Source organism: Acomys russatus, chromosome 5, assembly GCF_903995435.1.
Source record: "Acomys russatus chromosome 5, mAcoRus1.1, whole genome shotgun sequence".
NCBI lineage: Eukaryota > Metazoa > Chordata > Mammalia > Rodentia > Muridae > Acomys > Acomys russatus.
Window position 1 is genome coordinate 9,870,749 of NC_067141.1, and position 22,526 is coordinate 9,893,274.

General features: G+C 45.9%; 1 protein-coding gene across 2 annotated transcripts in view; it reads left to right on the forward strand.

Annotated features, from left to right (window-relative positions):
* Positions 1–22,526, forward strand: part of Plpp4 (phospholipid phosphatase 4) — a 129,665-nt gene that overhangs the window by 51,944 nt on the left and 55,195 nt on the right. The window contains exons 2-5 of one of the 2 annotated variants that reach the window (XM_051147003.1): positions 1,976–2,084; positions 11,114–11,204; positions 15,739–15,802; positions 17,705–17,829. In XM_051147003.1, the coding sequence (XP_051002960.1) occupies positions 1,976–2,084; positions 11,114–11,204; positions 15,739–15,802; positions 17,705–17,829 (389 nt within the window). The remainder of the gene's footprint in view (positions 1–1,975; positions 2,085–11,113; positions 11,205–15,738; positions 15,803–17,704; positions 17,830–22,526) is intronic. The other variant, XM_051147004.1, reaches the window with a different exon arrangement.

Below are 22,526 nucleotides of genomic sequence, written 5' to 3' on the forward strand. Positions count from 1 at the left end.
TGTGGCCTCTTATTTCCAGCAGCCCCACAAGGGTCAGTGTTTTACTCAGTAGTGTTTAGCAGCCTCATGGGAGGGCTGTTCCAGGGAGCGGTTTATGATGCCCAGGGAAGTGCTCGGCATACCCTTGCGTTGGAGAAAGGACAAAGGGTCCATAGCAGTGTTTTGTAGACCAGGTTCTTGATGCACTCGGGGATCCCATTCTGCAACAGACACACTCTGGGCTCAGGTTGATGAGGGCTTGGCTGGTCTCTATGACAACGGGTATACTGGGAAATATTTTCCAGGTGACTCTGTGGTCCAAGTGGAGGCGCTGTGGATGCAGCGCTAAGCAGAACTATCGAAGGCACCCCTTTCTTCTTAGAATTCCTAAGTACGCAGACTCTTAGCACTTAAAACCCTACCCACAGCTAGAGGTGAGGGTGCAGAGAAGAGAGAATGGAAGGAAAGCATGTAGAAACAGACAGAGGGAGCTGGACTTCTTTTAGACGCATGGTAGAACCGACGGAGGCTGGCCCGTTTGGTGGTACTACTGTAAAGCTGCATCTTAAGTTTGGCAGTATCGGAGCCTCCTAGTGGGCGAGCCATCCTAGGAGACTCTCAGCCCAAAATTCTTGTGTGGCCACTGCTGAAAATGTCCATGAAAATGCAGACAGACCATGATCATCTGATACCCAAGTTTAGGAGACATATTGAGATATGTGAGGTCCCATCCCACAACTTGACGAGGCTCTTGAATGACTGTCCCCCACTAAGACTGGGGTACTTTCTGGATCCAAGACTGAAACAGGAGTGCCTGTGGGAAGACCAAGGCTGCTGGGCACCTTAGTAAGTCCCTAGAAGAGCTGCCCATACTCCTCATCTTGGTCCACACTACCCCAAACCAGAAGCTTGGACTGGACTTTTCTCCCATCTGCCCACTTGCATGCCTTGCCAGGTGTCCTTCTCCTGGCCACTTTGTAAGCATCTCCTATTGGGGCAGTTGTACACTTCGGACTATCCTCTCCCCTTAATTTCTCTAGTCTTCTCCAAGTCCCAAGCATTTCGTTGCCAGGGCCATCGCTTTAGTGGCACCATCCCATCCTATTAACTCAGGATCAACATTTCTCAACCTGGCAATGGATGACTAGAACCTCTTGATGCTCTGGCTCCTGGCCACTCATGCCTGAAAACACTGTGAATGAGGATTAGGTGGAGGTGGGGTTTGAGATTCAGGGCAGAGGCTATTAGCTGAAATCTAAAAAGGTAAACTCATGTTGTCTGTCTCTTACAGCCCCACCATTTTCCCATTAATGATTGCTTTTAGTCATCCAACTGATGACGATAAAGCCCAGACTGGGGAGTGTGGTGGGTTCCCATGGCAGAAGTAGGTCCTCAGATAGTAAAAAGACAAAGAGGGAGGATGCCTAGAGCTAGCCTATTAGCAGACTCAAGTCATCCCATGGCGACATCCTATGGCCTCATCACTTCACCCTTTCTCTGCCCCCTAGCGGACGGAGTGGTGGCAGCAGGACCTCATCTGGGCAAGGAGAGGGAGGGCAGGACACTTCCTGTCCCCTTGGTAGGTCAAGGGAGCCTGCTGAGTCCCCATTTTTGTCTCAGACCCATTTTGTTCTCAGACACTATGCTGCCAGCCTGGCCCTGACCCCTTGTGAGCTACTGTGTGGCATTTGGCCTTTCAGCTCATGTTAGAGGACAGAATTCTTAGAGTCTTTGCAAAGCAGCTTCAACGCTATTTCCTTACCCAGGGAATTTGTCTTTGCTGCCAGGAGTGACATAGGATGCTAGAGTCTCAGTGTTGCTCTGTCATTCTCTGGTTGGAACTGGCTGAGGACCATCACTAGGGGCTGATTGTCTGTTTCTCCCCTTCCCAGAAGTCGGGAAGATTCTCCTGTGGGCATGCTGAAGTGGCTTCCTCGGGTCTGTCCACAGCCCTTGTATGCTTAGCTCTCATTTCCTTTTCTCTGTTTTGTTTCAGTTTTACAGAGTTTTTGGATCCATTCCAGAGAGTCATCCAGCCAGAAGAGATATGGCTCTATAAAAATCCTTTGGTGCAATCTGACAACATCCCAACCCGCCTCATGTTTGTAAGTACCATGGTTTGGTAGCCAATGTGTCCACTATCCAAACTATGAACCAAATGGACTTTGACCTTGGCTGATCTAACTCCTGGTGATGGCAGCAGACATCATCACATAAAGTGGGAACCAGTTCATCCAATTAAAATTTGCTTCCAGACCATGGCAGGCATAGATTGCTCACTTGGGAAACTATGAATGTCCAACACTTTGGACTTGCTTACTTGAGTTATGCTGGGTGTTTCCATATAGTGACAGTGTAAAAGACAGACTGGAATTCAGTGATAAGAATTCCCTGTTCCTTCTCTTTTCAGAATAAGCCTGAACTTTTCCAAACTTGGGCAATGTAGGGAGCTCTGCTAACCACAGGTCTGGTGATGAGATGACCCTGTGGTAGGCTGGGGAGTGGCTCACTAGGTCAAGTACTTGCCACCCAAGTGTGAGGACTGGAGAGCAGGCCCCCTGAATTCATGGAAATGCTGAGTGGGTGCGATGACCAGCCTGTAATCCCAGCACATGCAAGGTAGAGACAAGTGACCCGCAGCAAACATACTAGCTAGACTCGCCAAATCAGTCCGGTCTAGGCTTCAGGATGAGGCATTCCTCAATGGAACACCATTGGGGAAGACATCCAACTTCAACTAAAGACCTTTATACATGCCACACATGCACACATACATGTGCCCACACACATGCCAACAGAAATACACATGTGTACACCATATACCCAGACACATACAATAAAAAAAGCCTACCCCATAATAGCCTGACCACCAGATGTTATATGTGTCTCTCTCCTAGAATGAATGAGCAAACACCCAAGCAGATGGTGGGTACAGTGGGGTTATTTTTACCTCCTCTTATCACATGGCAATTACAGCCTTTTACTTTTCCCTTCCTGTGTGCCAGTGTGTATGGAAAGGCTACCTCATCTAGTCCCAGGCAATGTCAGAGAGGAAGGGGTCATTACTACCCACAGGTCAGAAGTGCCTCCCAGAGATATGAGGGAACTTTCCTGAAGCCACACAACTAGTGAGTGACAGTGTGTTCTCCGATTAAGGAACTATGGGGCTCAGCTGTCCACCAACACTGCCTTGGATGTTCCAGAGAGTCGAGGACTCCTTAAGATGCTCAGTCACTCTTGGAGCTTTGCCAGAGAGCCATTCTATAGCAGAGGCGACCGTCATGTGCTCCTTCCACTGGGAACAATAACAGAACTTTCAGATGGGCTGCCTAGTGGCTTGAAGGTGATTCCTCTTGACCCACCATTATGTCTGTGCTTCTGGGGACTGCAGTGACTATTCCAGAACATTCACAATGCACATGAAATGGAAAGAAATACCATTATTTCACAGAGGAAAGCTTTTTAAGTAACGGTGGTCGAAAAGATAGTCATCTAGAAATGCCTGGTACACTGCATGAACATTCAGGTGTTAATACAGTTGCTTTTAATAATTACTTTTCAGTTTGTTAAAAAAAAGATTTCTGTAAATCTTAGGAAAAGTGAAATATTGAGGTGGGTTGGCAATAGGGCGTAACAAATACTCATGTATTACAGAAAGATCCTTTTTCAATTCTCTCCTAACTCAATAAATCCTAGATATGAAGGAACCAGTGTGTGGCTAATGACTTCGCAGCACAATTAGGGGGAAACATCTGTTTATCACTCAGACCCATTCTTCCTAGGGCTTTGCATTTCGTGTGCCATAAAATGCAATTTGGAGATGAATGTTCATACGGGACACTGAGAGAAATTTGCGGCTCTGGCCTAGATTTATGAATGGTGCATTGTTTTGAAGACTAGATGCAGATGCCATGGATATTCTGGCTAGAGACACAAGTGAGATGAAACTATTTGCATATTGCCCGTGACTGGGAGGAGATGCAAAGAGTTCATCTAGCGCCATGATTTTGGAGCAAAGGAGGAAATTCAGCTCCATGCACTGACTCACTCTCTAATCTTACCAAGGAACAAGTTCAGCCTTCTACTTTGTTAATAGTGGTTCATGAAGCACATGCACTTGGCCGCAAGATCCAGTGCAGTCCACAAGAGCAACCGGAGAGCAGACGCGCCACTTAAAATACCAGCAACTCAAAGGTGGAAAATATGTTGTCACCACAATTAGATTTATTCTCCTAGACTTAATTAAGAGCTTAACATGAGCAGGCATTTGTCAGCTTTGGGTCCTTGAAAGCTTTCCCAGGTCTGCAGAAGACGGTTGAGCGGAGCACACAGTCTTGCTGATCTCTAACTGAGGTCAGTTTCTCTTAGAAGCTCAAATTTTACTCATTTGTCTATTGTAAGTGTAGGTGTATATATGTCCATGCATACATGCATGCTATGGTATGCCTGCCACTGTCAGAGAACAGCTTGTGAGAGTTGGTTCTATCCTCAGTCTATGTGGCTTCTGGTGATGGGACTCAAGAAGTGGAGGTTTGACAGAAGGTCCCTTTATTGGCTTGTCTACCTCACTGGCCTAAATGTCCTTCTTTCATACACAAACTCTTGAGTCTTTTACACAGGTTGGGGTGTTTTCATCTAAAGGTGACCTGCCTAACTTTCTAACTAAAATGTCTTTTTAGGGAGCCAACGTTGATCCAGATGCCCCCTTATCCAGTAATTAGTGGCCCCAAGTCATGAGTCATGAGTGTGCATGCATGTGCATGCACACCTCTGTGTTTGTGTGTAGCAAAATCCTTTGGCCAAATGTAACCAGAAAACTAATAGAGTAAAGGTTTGATGATTGAGTCAAGTGCAGGCAAAGGGAGAATGAGGAGGAGTGACACTCTCAGAAGAGCCCCTACTCACATCTTATCTGCCTGTGGCTCTTTCAGTGCAGACCGTGGGTCTGGGTGTTGTGGGACTATTCAATGCCAAGAGCTTGTTTTTTTTTTTTTTTTTTTTCCATGTTGAGTCTGTGTTCCTGTTCACCAGAGAAGCAGACCAGGGAGTCTTTCAGAAAGCACTGGGTCTTGACCTAACATTTCTCCATCACCCTCAAGTAGCTAGTCACCATTTCTTGCTGAGTGTGGGATTTATCAGAGTGTGACTAAACACCTGAAGTTGGTGTAGGCCGTGTCCGCTGGTTATGAATGTTGCTTAGTGAACACTCTGTTAATGGTATGTTGTGCATCCAGGGCACACTTCCAAAGAACATGTTGTAGGTAGGGGAGACTGTAAAGGCTCCACATGGAGAATAGGAAGTCAGGTCAGGCATGGGCCATCCCCTCAGGGACCCTGTATATATATACTTTAATATAAACTAGGATCTGGAAAGGTCAGAGAGGAGATTCACATAAACTTCTCTGAAGCTTCATCACTTTTATCGTCGTCATCATTGCTGTGAAGAGACACCATGACCATGGCAACTCTTATAAAGGAAAACATTTCATTGGGATTGGTTTAAAGTTTCAGAGGTTTGTTCCGTTATCATCATGACAGGGAGCATGGGAACACGCAGGCTGGAGGAGCCAAGAGTTCTGTATCTTGATCCACAGGGCGGTAGAAGAGACTGTGTTACATTGGCCAGACTTGCGTTTATGAGACCTCAAAGCCCACCTCCACATCGACACACTTCCTCCAGCAAGGCCACACCTCCTAATAGCGCTACTCCATATGAACCAAGCATTCGGTCTGTGGGAGCCACTCCTATTTAAACTATCACAATCATCACAATCATTAGCATCAGCATCACCATCTTCACCACCACCACCACCACCACCACCACCACCACCACCACCATCACCACCATCTTTACTGCCGCCTTTCTCGCCATCATTATCATCACCTTCATCACCACCATTTTCGTCTCCATCATCTATTACCATCCTCATTGCTACCATCATCATGAACTATCACAGCAGCCACTGTTTCTCGAGGACCGTGCTTGTGCTAATCGCATAGCAAGCGACATCTTCTCAGAATCTCTGATGGCACCATTTTTCATCAGCTCAATAATTTTAGGATGAAAAGTAAAACACCTTAAGAGGGTCTTACATCTACTAGAAGCTAGCTTAAACACCCTCAGAGCACTGAGAAGCCATTATGCGGTGATGCCACCTTTCAGACTTGGGTGAGGGGGAAAGAGGGTGCCAGCATGTCACACACAGAAAATGCAGACATAAAGACTCCAAAGATGGAGAACAGGGCCATACAGGCCCACTGAATCAAAGTTTATTTGGAAGCATCTATAGAGTGAGGGCTCAGAGGAAGCAGGGATGGAACCAGATGGTGGATGTCTTCAGATTAATGATTATTTTTATTACTTACTACCCAGGCAGTCATGAAGTAACTGCCATGAGCCAAGCCCAGGGCTAGACAGCAGGGCTGCAAGACTGACTATGACGTGGCTTCTATTCTAGTGGAGGCACAGGTACAAATGCCAGCTGGGAAGTTTAGCCTTGCTGGAAGACCTTTGATGAGCAATTCAGACTTAAATAAGGACCTGAACAGAGACTTCTGCAGAATTTCCCCCTGCCTTTCAAGGAAATATCCACCCAAGATTCGTTGCCTTTGTCTCTTCTGTTTCTGGCCAGAGCACACCTAATTTCATCTCACAGAATCTTCCTGTCACTGTGATGACTTGCTAGGAAGCTTTCCTATTCTGGGATGCTTTTAAGGAAGATAGGAACTAGTCAGTTCGGGCAGAGGATGGAAGAAGAGACAAACTTGGCTGGTGATAGACAGTTTAATTTGTAGTCTCTTTTTATGTTGTTGACAGCCCTTTCCTTGGTGACAGGTTGCCATTGTTTACCCAAAGTGGGGCCTTTGCTGGATGTCTGTGTGCTGGAGTCATCTTTAAAATCACTTTGTAGCCTACATTTATGTAAGGGGCCAGAGCTGTAGGCACTTTGGCTCTATGTTGTAAGACACAGGAGCCTCAGTGAGCTTCTCTCCAGCTAGAATCCTGACATGGGATGCTTTGGATTTGGCTTGTTGTCCAACTTTCCTGCTGTGGCCATGTCCTCCCTCTTCAGATAGGCTGCTCCAAGTCATTCCCTTTCCTAGATACATCTGGGACAGTCCAGTGCTTTCCAGCAGTCCTGAGGCAGACCCCATTTCTAGATGGGGTAGGGGCAATGAAGACATTTCTTATGTAGGGTTCCCTGGTAGGCACAAAGGTGGGAACGCACTTGGAGAGAGTGGCCATACATTGTCTGGACAAGGTGCCTGGAAACTTCTGGTCACGTCTTATTTCCAACATTCTTCCTTTTTTGCCCAGCACTCTCTACTCAGGTTGGGTGAGTTTGTGTGGCACGCGTGTTAAACCTGTATGAGGTCCTGGTGCTCTGTGGGTATAGCTTGAGTACATGTCACATTCATTTTGGGATATGGTGAGATATCAGGTAACAGACAAGGGAGAGGGAAGGGTAAATATACCTCTGCTCTGTGTTGAGCTTTCTGCTTCCTAGAGATGTGGCAGATTCATGCCGTATTAGTTACTTTCCTGTTGCTCTGATAAATAGGACAAACAAGACAAATCCTTATAGAAGGATTTATTTGGGCTTATGGTTGTAGAGCGATATGAGTCTATCACCATCAGAGTGGGGAAGTGTGGGAGCAGTCAGGCCTGGGGACTAGAGCAATAAGCTGAGTGTTTACCTCTTAAACCACAAGAATGAAGGAAGGAATGATGTTCATCCTTTGAAAGCTCTAAGCCCTGCCCCTCCCATTACTCCTCCTAAGCCTTCCCAGACATTGCCACCCACTGGCAACAAATGCTGGCCACTGCATAGGACAGCGGTTCTCAACCTGTGGGTCATGACCTTGGGAAAGCACATATTTATGAAGGTCTTAGGAAGCCCCCACCATAAATGTATTTTTGTCACTACTTCAGAACTGTAATTTTGCCACTGAGTGGTGTCCCCATGCCTAAGATTTCTGATGGTCAAACCCCACAGGTTGAGAACTACTAAAGTAGGACACTTCATCCAAACCACCATACATGGCCAGGACAAAGGCAAGAGACTAGTGCCTCTGGCGTTGATAGGACACAGAAATCACATCCTGCAGATGCTCACAAATGCTTCTGCTCTGAGCTGGGTGCTCTGTCAGGCTGCAGCCCTTTTCTTAAGGAGCCCTTGAGGTGAAGAAACTGTGTCCTGCCTCAGGGGTGCTTAGCACTGGCTCAGTAAGCAGTTCCTATGCGCAAATTTTATGGTAGTCATAAAACGACCCTAAATAGCATCTACTTAGGAAAGTTGCAGAGTGGGTACAATGAAGGCTGGTCTTGGCAGAGGCAGAGGGGAAAGAGAACTAAGTAAGAACAAGAGATCTGTGTCAGGGAACAATGCTTAAAGGAAGCCCTTTGCCATCAGGTCCCCAGTGACTCTCCTAGCTCTCATTCTTGGCTGTGAGCCTGCATGTTTCTCACTTGACACTCTATCCTCTACTTGGGCCAAAACATCCTGCTCCAAAACCCCCTTTTACCAGCCTTTGAGGCCTCATGTGAAAGTCTTTCCCACTTGTACTTCATTTGGAGTTTTATTTCTGCTTACACATGTAGGAACATGTTGGTTAGGGTTGTCTGTTAACATTTTCTTCTGTTCTATCTTGTTATTCTCTTAAGGCTTGGCTTGGTAGTGATGTCCTTAAAGGTCACTCTCTGGAGAGTTGCTTTCTCCTCTTCAGGAGCATATGGTATGAACTATACATAGAGCTTTAAGGGACGGCAAACAGCTAGGCTGGTGAACTTGATGTTTGCATTTAGAGACAAAATGGGTCCTTGAGCCTCACCTGTGGTCTTGGTGGTACCCTAGACATCGGTTTTCAGCATCTGAATGTAAAGATGTGCTTCTCAATCACCAGTGTCATGACTATTTTGAGATACTTGTCAAAAGAACTATCCTCAGTCTCCAGACGGGTCATACAAGTATGTCAGCAAGCCCCGCAGTTATACAGATGTGAGCAGTTGCCTTCCAAATGACTTGATGAGCTGATTTTCAAATAGCCCGTGTCATCCAGAGCCATAGATGATAAGGGGACAACCCCAAGCCACTTACTGTCACTCATGGTCCCAAAGACGTGATGACAAATGAAAAGGAAGGTTTTCTGATGTCTCGTAAGCCATCAGTTGTAACTGGACTTTGCTACTTTGTGAATTCCTCTTTCTTCCACCCTTGTCCACCCCCACTTTCCACCCTTTCAGCCCCGTAACACTAGATAAGAGAGAAAAAAGGATAGAGAGGAAGGGAAAAGAGATCCCTGAATAAAGTCGGGGGTCAGGAAGGTGGTGACATCATTGTTAGACTACTTCCTGCTGATTAGGAGCATTGAGCTCCTCGGAGCAAGATTGATCTTCACCACCAGGACATCTAATTTCTTGTTTTTCTTGTTTCTTCTGTGTGCGTGACTACTTCACAAACCCCAGCCAACAGCCCACACCACACCTCTTAGGGCCCTAGCGTTTATATACCCTCTCAAAAGTCCCTAGAATTCCAGATGTCACACACTTGCAGAAAGTATCTGCAGCTGGCAAAATCATCTTCCTGCCAGAGCACGAAGCAAATCATCATCAGCTGCTGTGAAACATTTCCATATCCCCACACCTGGGACTAAAATGAAAGCATATTCTTATAATATTTCTGTGTTTCTAAAGAAATGAAAATTCCAAAAATTTTCATTGCGGTCTCTGTAGCAGAAACCAAAGAGTTTCTGTGGCTAAAATGGGACGAGGCCACTTTGAAAGGTCATGGTGATTTGCATGACTTCCATCCATGACTTCATCACATCAGGAAGTCCCTCTGCAAAAAAGTGATGTATCATCTGAGCATAGTTAAAGAATTCCTAAGTAGGGACATACATGGTCCATGGCCAACACCCCCTTTTTCATCACTTACTAATTTGTGTGTGCAATGTCCATCCAGATATTGTTATTCTGAGATGCTTCACAAGAGTGAAACAAATACTTTTCCCTCTTGGTGGCAGCAGTAATTAAAACTACCTTATTAATTTTGGAAAGCTAGGTTAGAGACTCCATATTGGAGGCAGAGAACTAGCCCAAGAAGATTATCATTGTAAACTCATAAGCTGTTTTTTTTCCCTCAGGCCCATCACTGAACCCGAGAAGTCATCTGAGAGCCTTCATAAGCTTTAACTACTCCTAATGCATCAAGTGTCTCATAGAGTTCTTTATGATGAGTCTGGTTGCATGTGGTCCCCACCAGGGTCATTCCACTGAGCATCTATGTGAAGGAAAGGGGGCAGATGAGACCTTAGTTACTTTCCTTGTTGCCAGGTATAACCAAATACCTGACAGGAAGCAACTGAAGGGATTTTTATCTGGGCTTACAGTTTGAGGGGACGCAGTCCATCATGGTGAGGAGTCATGTCAGTAGAAGTGGGAGGTGGATGGTCTTGTTGCATCTGAGTCCGGAATTAGAGAAAGAGAGAAGAGGGGTGCTGGTATTCTGCCTTTCTCTTTGTCATTCTCTCGTGGACCCTCCCCACAGTTAGGTTGGGTCTTCCTACCTGAATTAACCCTATCTAGGAGCTCCCTCACAAACCTATCCAGAGGTCTGGCTCCCAGATGATTCTAGAGCTTCTGAAGTTGGAAGGGAAAATTTTGTATAAAGGGACTCACTTCTAACCTGAAGGGGAAAGAAAAAGGATATTTGACAGAAGAACTCCAAAAGGAAATGAGCTGATTGGTTCTCAGTAGGAAAGCCCACCTTCTCATGTTGCTAGGGAGTCTACAGCATGCCCCACCACCCGTGCCCCCCACACGGGGGTTGGTGGAAATCCAGGGTGTTACTGGTGCTGATGAACTATCATAATTAGACACTATTCTTTACTCATTTAAAAGCTCCCACTTTAAATGTGGCTCCTGGCAATTATAAACCAATTAGAAGCTGCAATCAGACCTCCAGTTTCCCAGTCTGTGTTTTCCCTCCATATAGACAAATTGCCCTTCTTTGTTTAAGGTCAGTTCAATAAGGTCATGTGACTGATGAGTTGAAGTTAACTGGGACTAATTATGACTTGTCATGTCTGAAGGAAATCAGTGTCCTCATACGGGATTATTTGTTGTTTCTTCCAGGCAATTTCTTTCCTCACACCCTTGGCTGTTATTTGTGTGGTGAAAATTATCCGGCGGACAGACAAGACTGAAATTAAGGAAGCCTTCTTAGGTAGAGTATTCATGGTTCTTCCTTTAGGGGCTGTAGATGATCTTAAGTAGATAATTTGATAATTTGGAAAAAATCTCATTTGCAGCCAACTGATTTTTTTTCTTTTGATCAAAATTAAACTGTGAAAAAATAAGATAAGCTCACACACACACACACACACACACACACGAAGATAGACAAAAAGAGAGACAGAGAAAGACAGAGACAGACAGACAGAGAGAGAGAGAGAGAGAGAGAGAGAGAGAGAGAGAGAGAGACCAAGACAGACAGAGAGACAGAGACAGAGAGATAGAGACAGACAGAGAGAGAAAGAGAGATAGAGACAGACAGAGAGACAGAGACAGACAGACAGACAGACACATACACACAGGGGGGGGGCTGACAAAGACAGAGAGTGTGTGTGTGTGTGTGTGTGTGTGTGTGTGTGTGTGTGTGTGTGTGTGTGTGTGTGAATCTTACTGTTTTAGCAACCAAGATAATTGAATCTCTGGATCTCTAGCCTTTTAGTCCTCTGGAAAACCAAACTGGATGGATTTTTAACATGTATATACTTTAAATAAGTTACATATACCTTCACCCCCAAGCTCGGGTTTAGCATGTTCTGTGGGCCTGCCATTCTATGGGGTGGAAGTCTGGAAACTGAGGTTGCTCACTGAGGAATGTGTTTGTTAAATACTGGGCTTTAGCGATGAAAACGTAGCAGGACCCTCCTCTCCTTTCTTAGTGAGGGGGTACGGCTGAGGCAGAGTGTGTCTAAAGAATAAAGAACAGTCGAGGCTGGTTTACATAAGCAAGATTTAGTCAGGTCTGTCTAGTTGAAAAGAATAATGTTAAGTTCCCCTTTCAAATGAGCTCAAGTAAATAATGGGTTTAAAGACAGAGCTAAAATAAGCAATCTTATCAACTCCAAGAAAGGGAGGAGACAACACAGCAGTGCCCCCGCCCCCACGGGGCTGCAGTGGGGAGAGAGCTCATGATCAACTCTGTCTGAAATACGCCCTCCCTCATCCCCCTCCACTTCCTGTCTCCTCTCCTGCCTAGACTTGGTTTCTCCTCCTCCAGACCTTGGCTTCCTGTAGGGCTTAGACCCACGGCGGTGCTTTCTCCCTACACATACACATCTTACTGCTCACCTCTAATGGCTCTCCATGACTTTCACTCTGCTTCTTGGTTCTAGTCTCCTCAATGGAGACTTTGACTCAGTTGCTTCTCCAGGCTGAAAGCAAAGCCATGACTCTGGCCAGCATGCGGTGACACACTCATCTCTCTGGTCAGGTGTGTTCTCCGGACTGCCAACCTGTACAATGAGGGTTTGGTTGCATGGCCTTGGTCTCTGGTTGTGATGACAGAACTTTTTAAGTGTGTTCATGAGGGCTGAGGGAGGGCATTGGTACCTTCCCATATCTGCCTTTAGTGACAAGGTAATATTTGAATGGCTGTTACTGTGGCCCTTGGAACATCCTATTGAGCCCTCTCTGATGGCTTAAAAATCCCTTCACCTGACTTAGAGTCCCAAGATAAATGACAGTGGGTAAGAATGGTCTGGCATGGTTGTGGCTATAATTTGCTGCTGGCCTTTGAGGTGCGTTCCTGTGATGCCAGTGAGCAGTGCCTGGTTACCTCCTCCAGACATTTCATTCTCTGCTAAATCTCCCTTAGAGTGATGCTTCAAAATTGAGCACCATACTCTGCCTCCTATACGGTAACTAAGAAGGAGTTATTGGCTGTTCTGTTTGCCTAGATCAATGAGTTCCTGTCCTGAAAATGATGAAAGGCCAAGCAGTGCGCATGAAGCTTGCAAAGAAGGTTTGGAGCTAGCAAGGATGACTTTAAACACCAAGGCCAGAAAGCTAGGTGATTCCTCACTAAGCCCGGAACTCAGAACTCTTTTAGGGAGGGGGACAGTTTGGTTGTTGTGCCCATTTTGCACCTCAGGGTCTTCAGAAAATTTTAAGCCAGGCACTTGCACCTGAGTCTCAAGTACTCCACTCCGCTGTAAACATACAAGAACGGCAGTGTTTGCCCTCTGCCACATCTAACTGATAGGCATTCAGGCTATAGAATAGCCAGGAATTGTGTTATGGAAAGACTGGAGTGCTGGACTGCCTAAAACTATAAAAAATAATAATAATAATAACAGTGAAAGCTCTCTAATCTTCTGGCATGCTCATATCTCATAGTACCCTCAATACCAGCCCCTAGCAAGTCAACTTACAGGATGTGCCACTTGGAATTTCTTTATCAGACCATCTTGTTTGCGTTTCTGATACATCCGTCAAAATGGTGCTGTCAGATGCTGTTAAAACACCGTATGAGCTAGACCTGTGGGGTTCTTGTAAGTCAGAAAGAACTCTTGCCTGGGGCCATGCATTCTCTCGCCTGTCCAGGCAGTAAGCATCTTCCTAGAGGGTGAGGATGGTAAGAGAAGATTCCTCATGAGAGGTTCCTGCATCAGTACCCTGTCGTTTTAATGCCTTCATCAGTACCTCTCCCTGCATCAGTACCCTGTCGTTTTAATGCCTTCATCAGTACCCTGTCACATTTTTACCATTCTGGTAATAATTAATCAGTCCTGGGTATGTCCAGAATGCCGAGGCAACTCCCACGCACCCAAATGTCATCACTCCTGTTTCTTATCGTCCTCTGTCTCTTTCAGGCATTTGGATCATTCAGTGCATTTGTTGGTTGTTGGTTTTCCTGGCTCACTTACTTCAAACCTTTGCAAAGACACTGTACTGTGCTACGGCAAGCCCATTCCGGCCCGGAGTGTGTATGTGAGGGGCCCTGTGCTCTGGTTTAATGGAGCCGTATATGGAGGTCACTAAGATTAATGTGGGACAGTGAGAGGTCAGCCAGGGATGCCTGATCACAGATGGCTTATGTGCACTGAGGCCACGCCCCCACGATGAGAGTGAGTGGAACTCTCCTAGGAAGCACAGCGGGGCTGACCCTAACCTGGAAAAGGCTACCACCATCATTTGCATGCTATCTCTCAGTTTGTTCCTTGTCAAGACCCTCTGCTCTGAGCTTGTGGAAGGGAAGGAAGCTGGCACTTCAGGCAAGGAAATCTGTGTGGAAAGACTGTAGTCGTTGGATCCTCCCATGTTTGCTTAGACTCAGATCCAATCTATGCTCTGGGTCACACACTTGACATTTTGATGGCAGTTCTACGGTACGGACTGAGGCTCATCTCTCCATCTGTCCCTTCTTTCCCCCTCCATTTGTATGTGGCCAGGAACCTCCCATCCCCACGCAGGTGTTTAGTTTCTCCTTTTCCTAAGTATCCATCCCCAGCCTTCCTCAGTCTTTCCATTTCTTACAACTTGCTAAAAGCAGGTGGTTCTGTCTTCGTCTCAGTAGTATGTGCCCCAGGGACTGTGATGGCTACGTCACAGCACTTTCTGCTTGAAGAACGACTCATCCGTCTCCCTTAATGATAATGGATCACTCAAGGAAGGTTCTTCCCGAAAATGCCCCTCCAGTGCTGGCATCTTATATAAATCTGGGCTGGCGTCAAGCAGTTAATATTTGCCAAAGATAAATGGTAGCTTACATGTTTTATTACTCAACAAAGCAAAAGAGGACCTCCCTGGGCTTCTGGGCTTACGCCAGCTCTTTGACCTTCATCACACTGATGATGATGATTGTGCCTCCTAAGTCTCCGTAACAGAGTGTAAGGAGAGAGGGTCCAGGTTTTTGTAGGGAAGGGGTAGTGGCTCCTGTTGCTGCCCCTTTTGTTTGGTCTGTCCATCATCCAGGAGGTTTCCAGGCTGCTTGAATAAGGGTCCTAGGCTGTATATTTTCAATATGTATTCCAGAAGTTCTCACTGGTTTAGATGACAAAAGTCACCTCCTGGACTCTCCACCATGTCAGAAACAGTGATGGGCAGCTGTTGGCCAGCAGTGGGTCAGCGATGAGACAGGCCCGGTGAGGCCGTCCTTCTCTTCAGAAAGATTCTGGCAGCTTCTCTGACTCGAATTACATCTGAGGGGAGGTTGCCAGGAAGAAATATAAGTTATGTGTCTTGCTCCCAGTAAAAGAAATTCTACATGCTGTTGTATTAAATCTGTTTATACCAGGCTGGAAAATGATAGATGGGCTTGTTTGTGAGACTGAAAATTCTGGTCAAGAAGGAAAGATAAATTTCATGCCATAGGAATGTGGGATTTTATGGGACAGCCTCCATAATCCTGCCCCAATCATATATTGCCTTAGGAACAAACTTTCCCTTTCTGTTTCTAAAGTGATACTTAACAACTCCATGGTCATAAACTAAGTCTAATTATAGGTGATGACGATGACGATGATGAAGATGATGACGATGATGATGATATAGTAGTTCTGATAATAATGATAGTGGTGGTTGATGGTGATAATGGTGATGATAATGGAAGTGATGGTAGTGATTTTGATGATGGTGATAATGGTGATGGTGATAACGGAAGTGATGGTAGTGATGGTGGTTACAGTGATGATGATTTTTTAATTTGAGATCCAACTTTTTTTTTTCTGTCTGTTGGTTTTGTTTTATAGCGGTGTCCTTGGCTCTTGCTTTGAATGGAGTCTGCACAAACACTATTAAATTGATAGTGGGAAGGTAAGTTTCAAAAAAAAAAAAGAAACAAATGATGGTTTATACCACAAAGTTTATCTGTGTGGCAACCACGGCCAGGGGACACTGGGCAGGGCAGACTCCAGTGTGTCTGATTTTCCCCTAAAATTTTGCTCTTCTGACACTTCTGACCTTCAGTTCAGATCTTTTCTCTCCTTTAAATTACGAACACGTTACTTGAGAGAGGAGTTCGCTCATAAGAGAGTGTCCACTGTCTGGCTGACCACACTTTCTTTTGGCCAAAACCTGCTGCTGGCATTTCCGGAACCATCCACTGCTATACCAGGCTCCGGGCAGGCTTATTCATTTGTCAGTTTTGGCCTTTAACAAATTAATAAGATCACTTATGTATTGTTCTCTTTGGAATGAGATGTATGGGTTGGCATTTCAGATCTGGCTTTGCGACACACTTCCCTTACCGCTCGTGAAAAATGATCTCTAGTCCCCATTTGCTTTTTCCTTCTCCTCTGGCTTCTCTGGTAGAGTCAATCTCTACAGAGGCGAGAAGCCCGAAGGCCTCAGTACTATAGCTCACTTGAGCTCCTAATACCAGCTCCCGGCCTTGGACAAGTGAGATTCCATTTACAACCCCAGGATTCATAGATTATCGGCTTAGTGCAGGGTGCTAGGCTAGGCAGCAAGGACTGGAAGGTGGATAAAACTTGACTAATGAAAGAGCCTGTACTGAGATGTCCCTCTTAATCTCCATGCTTAGTGCACTTGGGGACCAGATAAAATGCTGATTCTTGGGACTCATGCCCTGAGGTCCTGGTTGAGTAGGCCGACAACCACATTGGAGAAACACAGGCTAGGTGTGGGAAAGATGGCATAGCAGCAGAGCCGATAGATCACAGAGCCACCTTACTCAGATCCCAGAGCAAGGAGGATCAGTGTTTGAGTCCATATGTGACAACTATGACCCGATATGCATGGTGTAGCAAGCCTCACCCACGGTTTGCATACAGCAATATTAGTTGACTTGTTATGGAGTAGTGGACTGGCACACACATCTGCATTAGAATCCCTACCGAGCAGAGCATTCAGACGTGTGGTAAAATGTGAAGTGAAGTGCTGAAGTGAACCACACTTATGTTTGCCACTTACTACCATGAGTGACCGTGCCAGCAGTGCCATCTCCTTCAGCACCCTGGCCCTGCTTCCGGGATTCTCATAGGCACTATATGCATGGTGGCTGTACAGTGCCTGGCACTGGATCTACATCCCCAAATAAGTTAATATCAGCTGTAGTTTCTCTGGGAGGCTTGGCTTCCAGGCCAGGGTCACCCTTCTTCCCTCTAGAGATCTCTGTCTCACTCCTGCTGTAAACCAGAGACACCAGCCTGGGTCACTGAACTTGTCACACTGTTTGGCTGAGTTCTTGAGTTTCCCAGCCAGGTTGAGGGCAGATACTTGAGTAAAGATAACTGCCCACCAAAACTTGGCATGTAGGAATGTCGTGGGTTGGATTCTCAGAACATGGGAGCAGGTTATAGACTGGCAGATCAGGACAGGAAGTCCTCTCTGTTCTGCTGGTACCACTCTTAGACGCCTCCAGGAAGTCCACTACCTAATGCTCAAGACCTCACCTTTGGCCAGGTATTGATTTCTCCCCTTTATAGATGTGGAAATGAGGCCAGGGAAGGCCGAGACCACCCTTAGGCTACACAACACCCTCCCATTCAGAGCTTTCTGACCCCAAAGCCTGAGCATTTCCCCAGCATCTGTGTCTTTCCAAGGGGCTCTCGGGGTGGGGGTGGGGGGTTGATCTCCTGTTGGTGACAAAGGGGGCTTTCAGAGGGGTGGGGGCTGTGGGGTTGGAGGGATCAGCTTGGGGCTCACTGTGATGGCAGCGTTGTATATTGAAAATGTCCATGGTGTCTTTTGTAGACCTCGCCCCGATTTCTTTTACCGCTGCTTTCCAGATGGGGTGATGAACACGGAGATGCACTGCACAGGTGACCCTGACCTGGTGTCGGAGGGCCGCAAAAGCTTCCCCAGCATCCATTCTTCCTGTAAGTTCAAGGCAGGAACACTTTTTTTTTCTCCTGCTCAACTCTCTTGGGGTGCTTAAGCGGAGAGAATGGTTTCAGTACTTGAATGTTAGCATGGTGCAGTTTCCTTCACTGTGGGATGGATGGCCGGCTCAGGAAAAATAGTGTTATGAAGGAAGTCATGAAAGCCTGTGGCCAAGGCTCCAGATTTTTACCCGGTGCTGTCCAGGTTGCTTTTGTGATCTTGGAAGAGTGTAGCATGTGACATTTTACCCCCAGAGGGTGTGATTCAAGGATTTGACAGTGCAAAGGGAATTTACCAAGCTCCTGGGCACCAGATGTTCAATTCGGCATTGTGTCTAGTATTTTTTAAAATTAAGATATTATGCATATGAACACATGTATATCATGTATGCATATGCACAGTATGCATGAAAATAGATATGTTCTCACACATCAATATATTGTCTTGCTATAGATACCAGAGCCAAGATCTAGATGCCGGAGCCTAGGTCAGCTTTACCCAGCAGCAGTATAGCATAGCAGGAAAAACCCACACAGATCTCTGAATTGTGTCACATCCTGCCTCTGCCAGGTCTTTGCGCTTTAATTTCATCTTTCTGAGCCTCAGGTCCCACTGCGCTCAAGAGAAATAGGAATGCCTCCGTTCCCCATGGGAGTGAGGATTAAAGCCAGCGATAATAATGACTAACACTTCTGGAGCGCCCTTCAAGCCAGAAGGTGGAGGGTCACTGCTTTATTTAATCCCTCAAATATAAGGCACTTGGAATCTGGACTGGCAACCACAGCTCTCCCTGTTATTATGTGTCGGCGGAGCTGGTGTTTCCGTTCCCTCCAGCGGTGTTTAAGGAACGACGCAGACACCAGGTGTTGGTGCTAGGGATCCAAAGATCAATAAGACAAAACACAGCTCCAGGAGCCCCACGGGTGTAGCAGGCTGTCGGTGATGTTAAGACTCTTGGGGTAATTGGAGATTGTCTACGTCTGCAGGTGACCAAGCGCTTGGGAAAGGCTCCTGTCAGACCATGCAGTCCTTGGCTCCCCATAGGTCTAATCACTATTTACTTTCGGCAAGCCTCTTATCTTAATGGGATTTTTTTTTCCAAATCCTGTGCCAAAGATGCACCTTACTAGGTGGTGGCTGAACTGAGAAGCATCAGAAAGCTTCTGTGTATGATCACTTTGCCCAGAGATACTGGAAACTAGGGTCCGTCAACAAGCTACAGGTGTGGTGGGGGGTGGGGTGGGGGAGGGCATTTCGAGGGGATCATTCTCAACTCTTGTTGCAGTACTGCAGCCTGCCGAGTTGGGGCTGATCTCTTTCTCCATATAGGACAGGGAGGCTCCAGCGGGAGCAGTTACTCATCTGAGGAAGGCAGCCTCTGGCAAGATGGTGTTTTCGGCCTTTTAGTGCATGGAGTGTTCACGCTCCATGTCAGTTAAATAAAAGCCTCATTTTCTTCTCTACAGCTCTGAAGATTATAGTAAGTGAGACACTGGGCCCTTTACCCTAAATAGATCCGGGCCCTAGTATCTTAGTCTCCAGAACTTATAAATATGACTTTATTTTTTAAAAGGTTGTAGTCATTATTAATACCATAGTAAATGTTGGAAATTTGCTAAGAGAGTTACTTCCGGAATTCTTTTTTTTTTTATTTAATTTAATTTAATTTAATTTAATTTAATTTTATTTTTTTTTTTTATTTTTTATTTATTTTTTTTATTAATTTTTTCTTGTTACATCTCATTGTTTATCCCATCCCTTGTATCCTCCCATTCCTCCCCCCCCCCCCATTTTCCCATTATTCCCCTCCCCTATGACTGTTCCTGAGGGGGATTACCTCCCCCTGTATATTCTCATAGGGTATCAAGTCTCTTCTTGGCTACCTGCTGTCCTTCCTCTGAGTGCCACCAGGTCTCCCCCTCCAGGGGACATGGTCAAATGTGAGGCACCACACACACACACACACACACACACACACACACACACACACACACTAGATTGGTTGCAGTAACCATTCTCTATGCATGCTTTTGCTTAAAAAAAAAAATGTTAGTGTTTAACTACCAAAGGAAGACAAACCCACAAGTTAAGACTATTAAGAAAAATTCTTGAAGTTAGTGTCTTCTAAAACTCAGTGACAGATGTTCTTGTAGCAGACAGGCAGAGGGGGTTGGAGGTGGAGATGAGGAGGAGGCTAAGTGAAGACACAGCAGGGCGGAGTGAGGCAGCCACAGGCAGGCAGGGAAAACATGGATCTACCAGAGCTGGAAGATGCTGAAGGGACTGCTTCTTCTGTAGAGCCAAGAGGAGGCATGGCCTGCTGATGTCTTCAGTCCCAATTTAAGGCACCTGGTCTCCAAAGTTCTAAGGGAACGAGTATATGTTACATTACCAAATTAGTGATAGCCTTTCTCAGCAGCCTAGGAAGTGCACAAACAGACAGCCAGAGCCATGAGTACAAAAGAGTTGGCCCCAGAGCCACCATACACTGCCTTATAATGCCACTGAGCTGCCTACAGCAGGGGCATGGTGGTAGAAGATATGACCCAAGGTTGTTCGTGTCTTCAGTCAGAACTCGAGAGCGTTTCCTTCCAATCTTATTTTTTCTCAAGTCATACTTAAAATTGAGCACATGTTTTGGGGGTTAGGTGCCAGCAGGAGGGCTTTCTGCTATAGTAACTTATTATGCCCTTATCGTCAAGGGTTCCAAAGCTGTAATGTTTTGGGGGCTCTGGGATAGTATTAAAGGTGAGGGTTAGCTCCTAAGGTTCTCCACCTATTTTACTGTAAGTAGGTTTACTCATGTCCTCTGTCTTTGATGTTGTGTTGTTTCTTGCATATGTGTGTTCTGTGTGCACATACACATGGGTGTATATATATATTCATGTGTGAGTGTTGCACGTGTGGAGGCTAATGGCTGGCATGGAGTATCTTCCTTGGTTACTCTTCACCCTATGCTTCGAGGCAGCATCTCTCACTGAGTCTGGACCTCACTGAGTGGGCGAGGCTGGTTGATGCACAGGCTTCAGAGATCGACCTGTCTCTGCCTCGCTGGCCCGGCATTCAGCGTGCGCTTCCCCATACCCAGCTTTCTTTGTTCTGGAATGCGGACCCAGGGATCCTAACTCGGCTCTCATGCTTGCGAGGCAAGCCTCTTACTGACTGAGCATCTCAAAGACTCCTTGCAAGTTCTGAGTTTTAAAGGGCTTTAAAAATTTAAGATGAGTAGAAAAGGAAACCTCTCCTCAAATAAGAAAATGTTAACCCTGGTTTTTAGAATAATTTGACTGAGGACACGAACACAGGTTAGTGTCTGCTGGTTCAGTTGAACTTGGGCAGGAAGTAGCTCTCAGGTGAAAACCTCAAGCTGGCAGACTATGGACCTCAGAGATTAGTGACAAAGCCTTAAACAAATGTTCATTTTAGATGTGAGTTCTTTCCTCTGCCACCAAGAAGCTGGCTCTCTCACAGGCTGCCTCTTGTAGATGGCTGGCTGCAGGAACCTATGTTCAGCAGACTTCAGGGCAGAGGCTGTTACTACCTCTTGCCTCAGATGCTCCTTAAGATGTCAACGATTGTTCTTGTTGGCAGACAGGATGTTCGACACAGCCTCTGGGTTTTGAAGATGTTGTTTTCATCTCTGCTCTTTCCCCAACTTGGGACAAGACAGTGTTAGCATGCAGGGAGCTGCCTTATCCAGTAAGAAGCTCATCAATATTGTGTGCTGGGATTTGTATTGTCACTATTAGGACACCTCATGATTGGTGTGACTTTTTGCTCCTGAGAAGCGGGGACCTTAGTGGACCATCATTTTGTTACAAATACTCTATGTTCCTTAAACAGACTAACTTTTTGCTCTAGACTTGAATGTCTGGATGAGGCATATCCCAGGCGAAGGAGACCAGTCTCCTCTGTTCACAGGTTGCTGGTGGCTGGATGTAATCCATATCCTCACTTTATCCTGTAGAACACTCGGTTTTTTCTTCAAACTTAAGAACAGATATCAATTTGTTTTGGAAACAAAAGAGCTTGGTCTGAATCTCCCTTAAGTAGCAGAATGGTTCCAGTGTGCTGTGCTCAGGCAGCAAGCAACAAAGCCCTGTAGCAGCATTCTCTGGGGATTTGCTCTGTCAGACAGCTTTAGCATCCTTGATTGGAAAAGTAGAGCCCACAATTGCATGGAGCAAGTGGCTTTCAACTTAGGATTTAAAGAAGAGTTAGCTTTGTGCTTTCTCCAGGAGCTGAATATGAGGGTGTTTGGAATAGGGAATTGTCTCAATTTTTATTGGGTATTAAACTTGTAGGATGAGAATATATAGAGGATACACACACACACACACACACACACACACACACACATACACACACACACACACATACACACACACACACACACACACATATGAGAGATAGGAGATAACAAATCATGGCACTGTCAAGCTATAAAGAAACATCTGTCCTACAAAAACGATGGGAGTCAGGAACTCCTCCCCATATCTGATGAGAACAACAGCATCTAGGTGTCATCACGTGAGGCCCTTCCAGCCACTGCTCCCGTCTACAGTCACAATGCCCCTTCATCTACTTGTTGTCTGTGGTGTCCTTCGCTTACCAATGGCAGAGCTGAATAGCTGTGAAAAGGACATGGGGCCCATGGAGTTATAGTTGTGGTCTGTCCTTTGTGGAGAAAGAT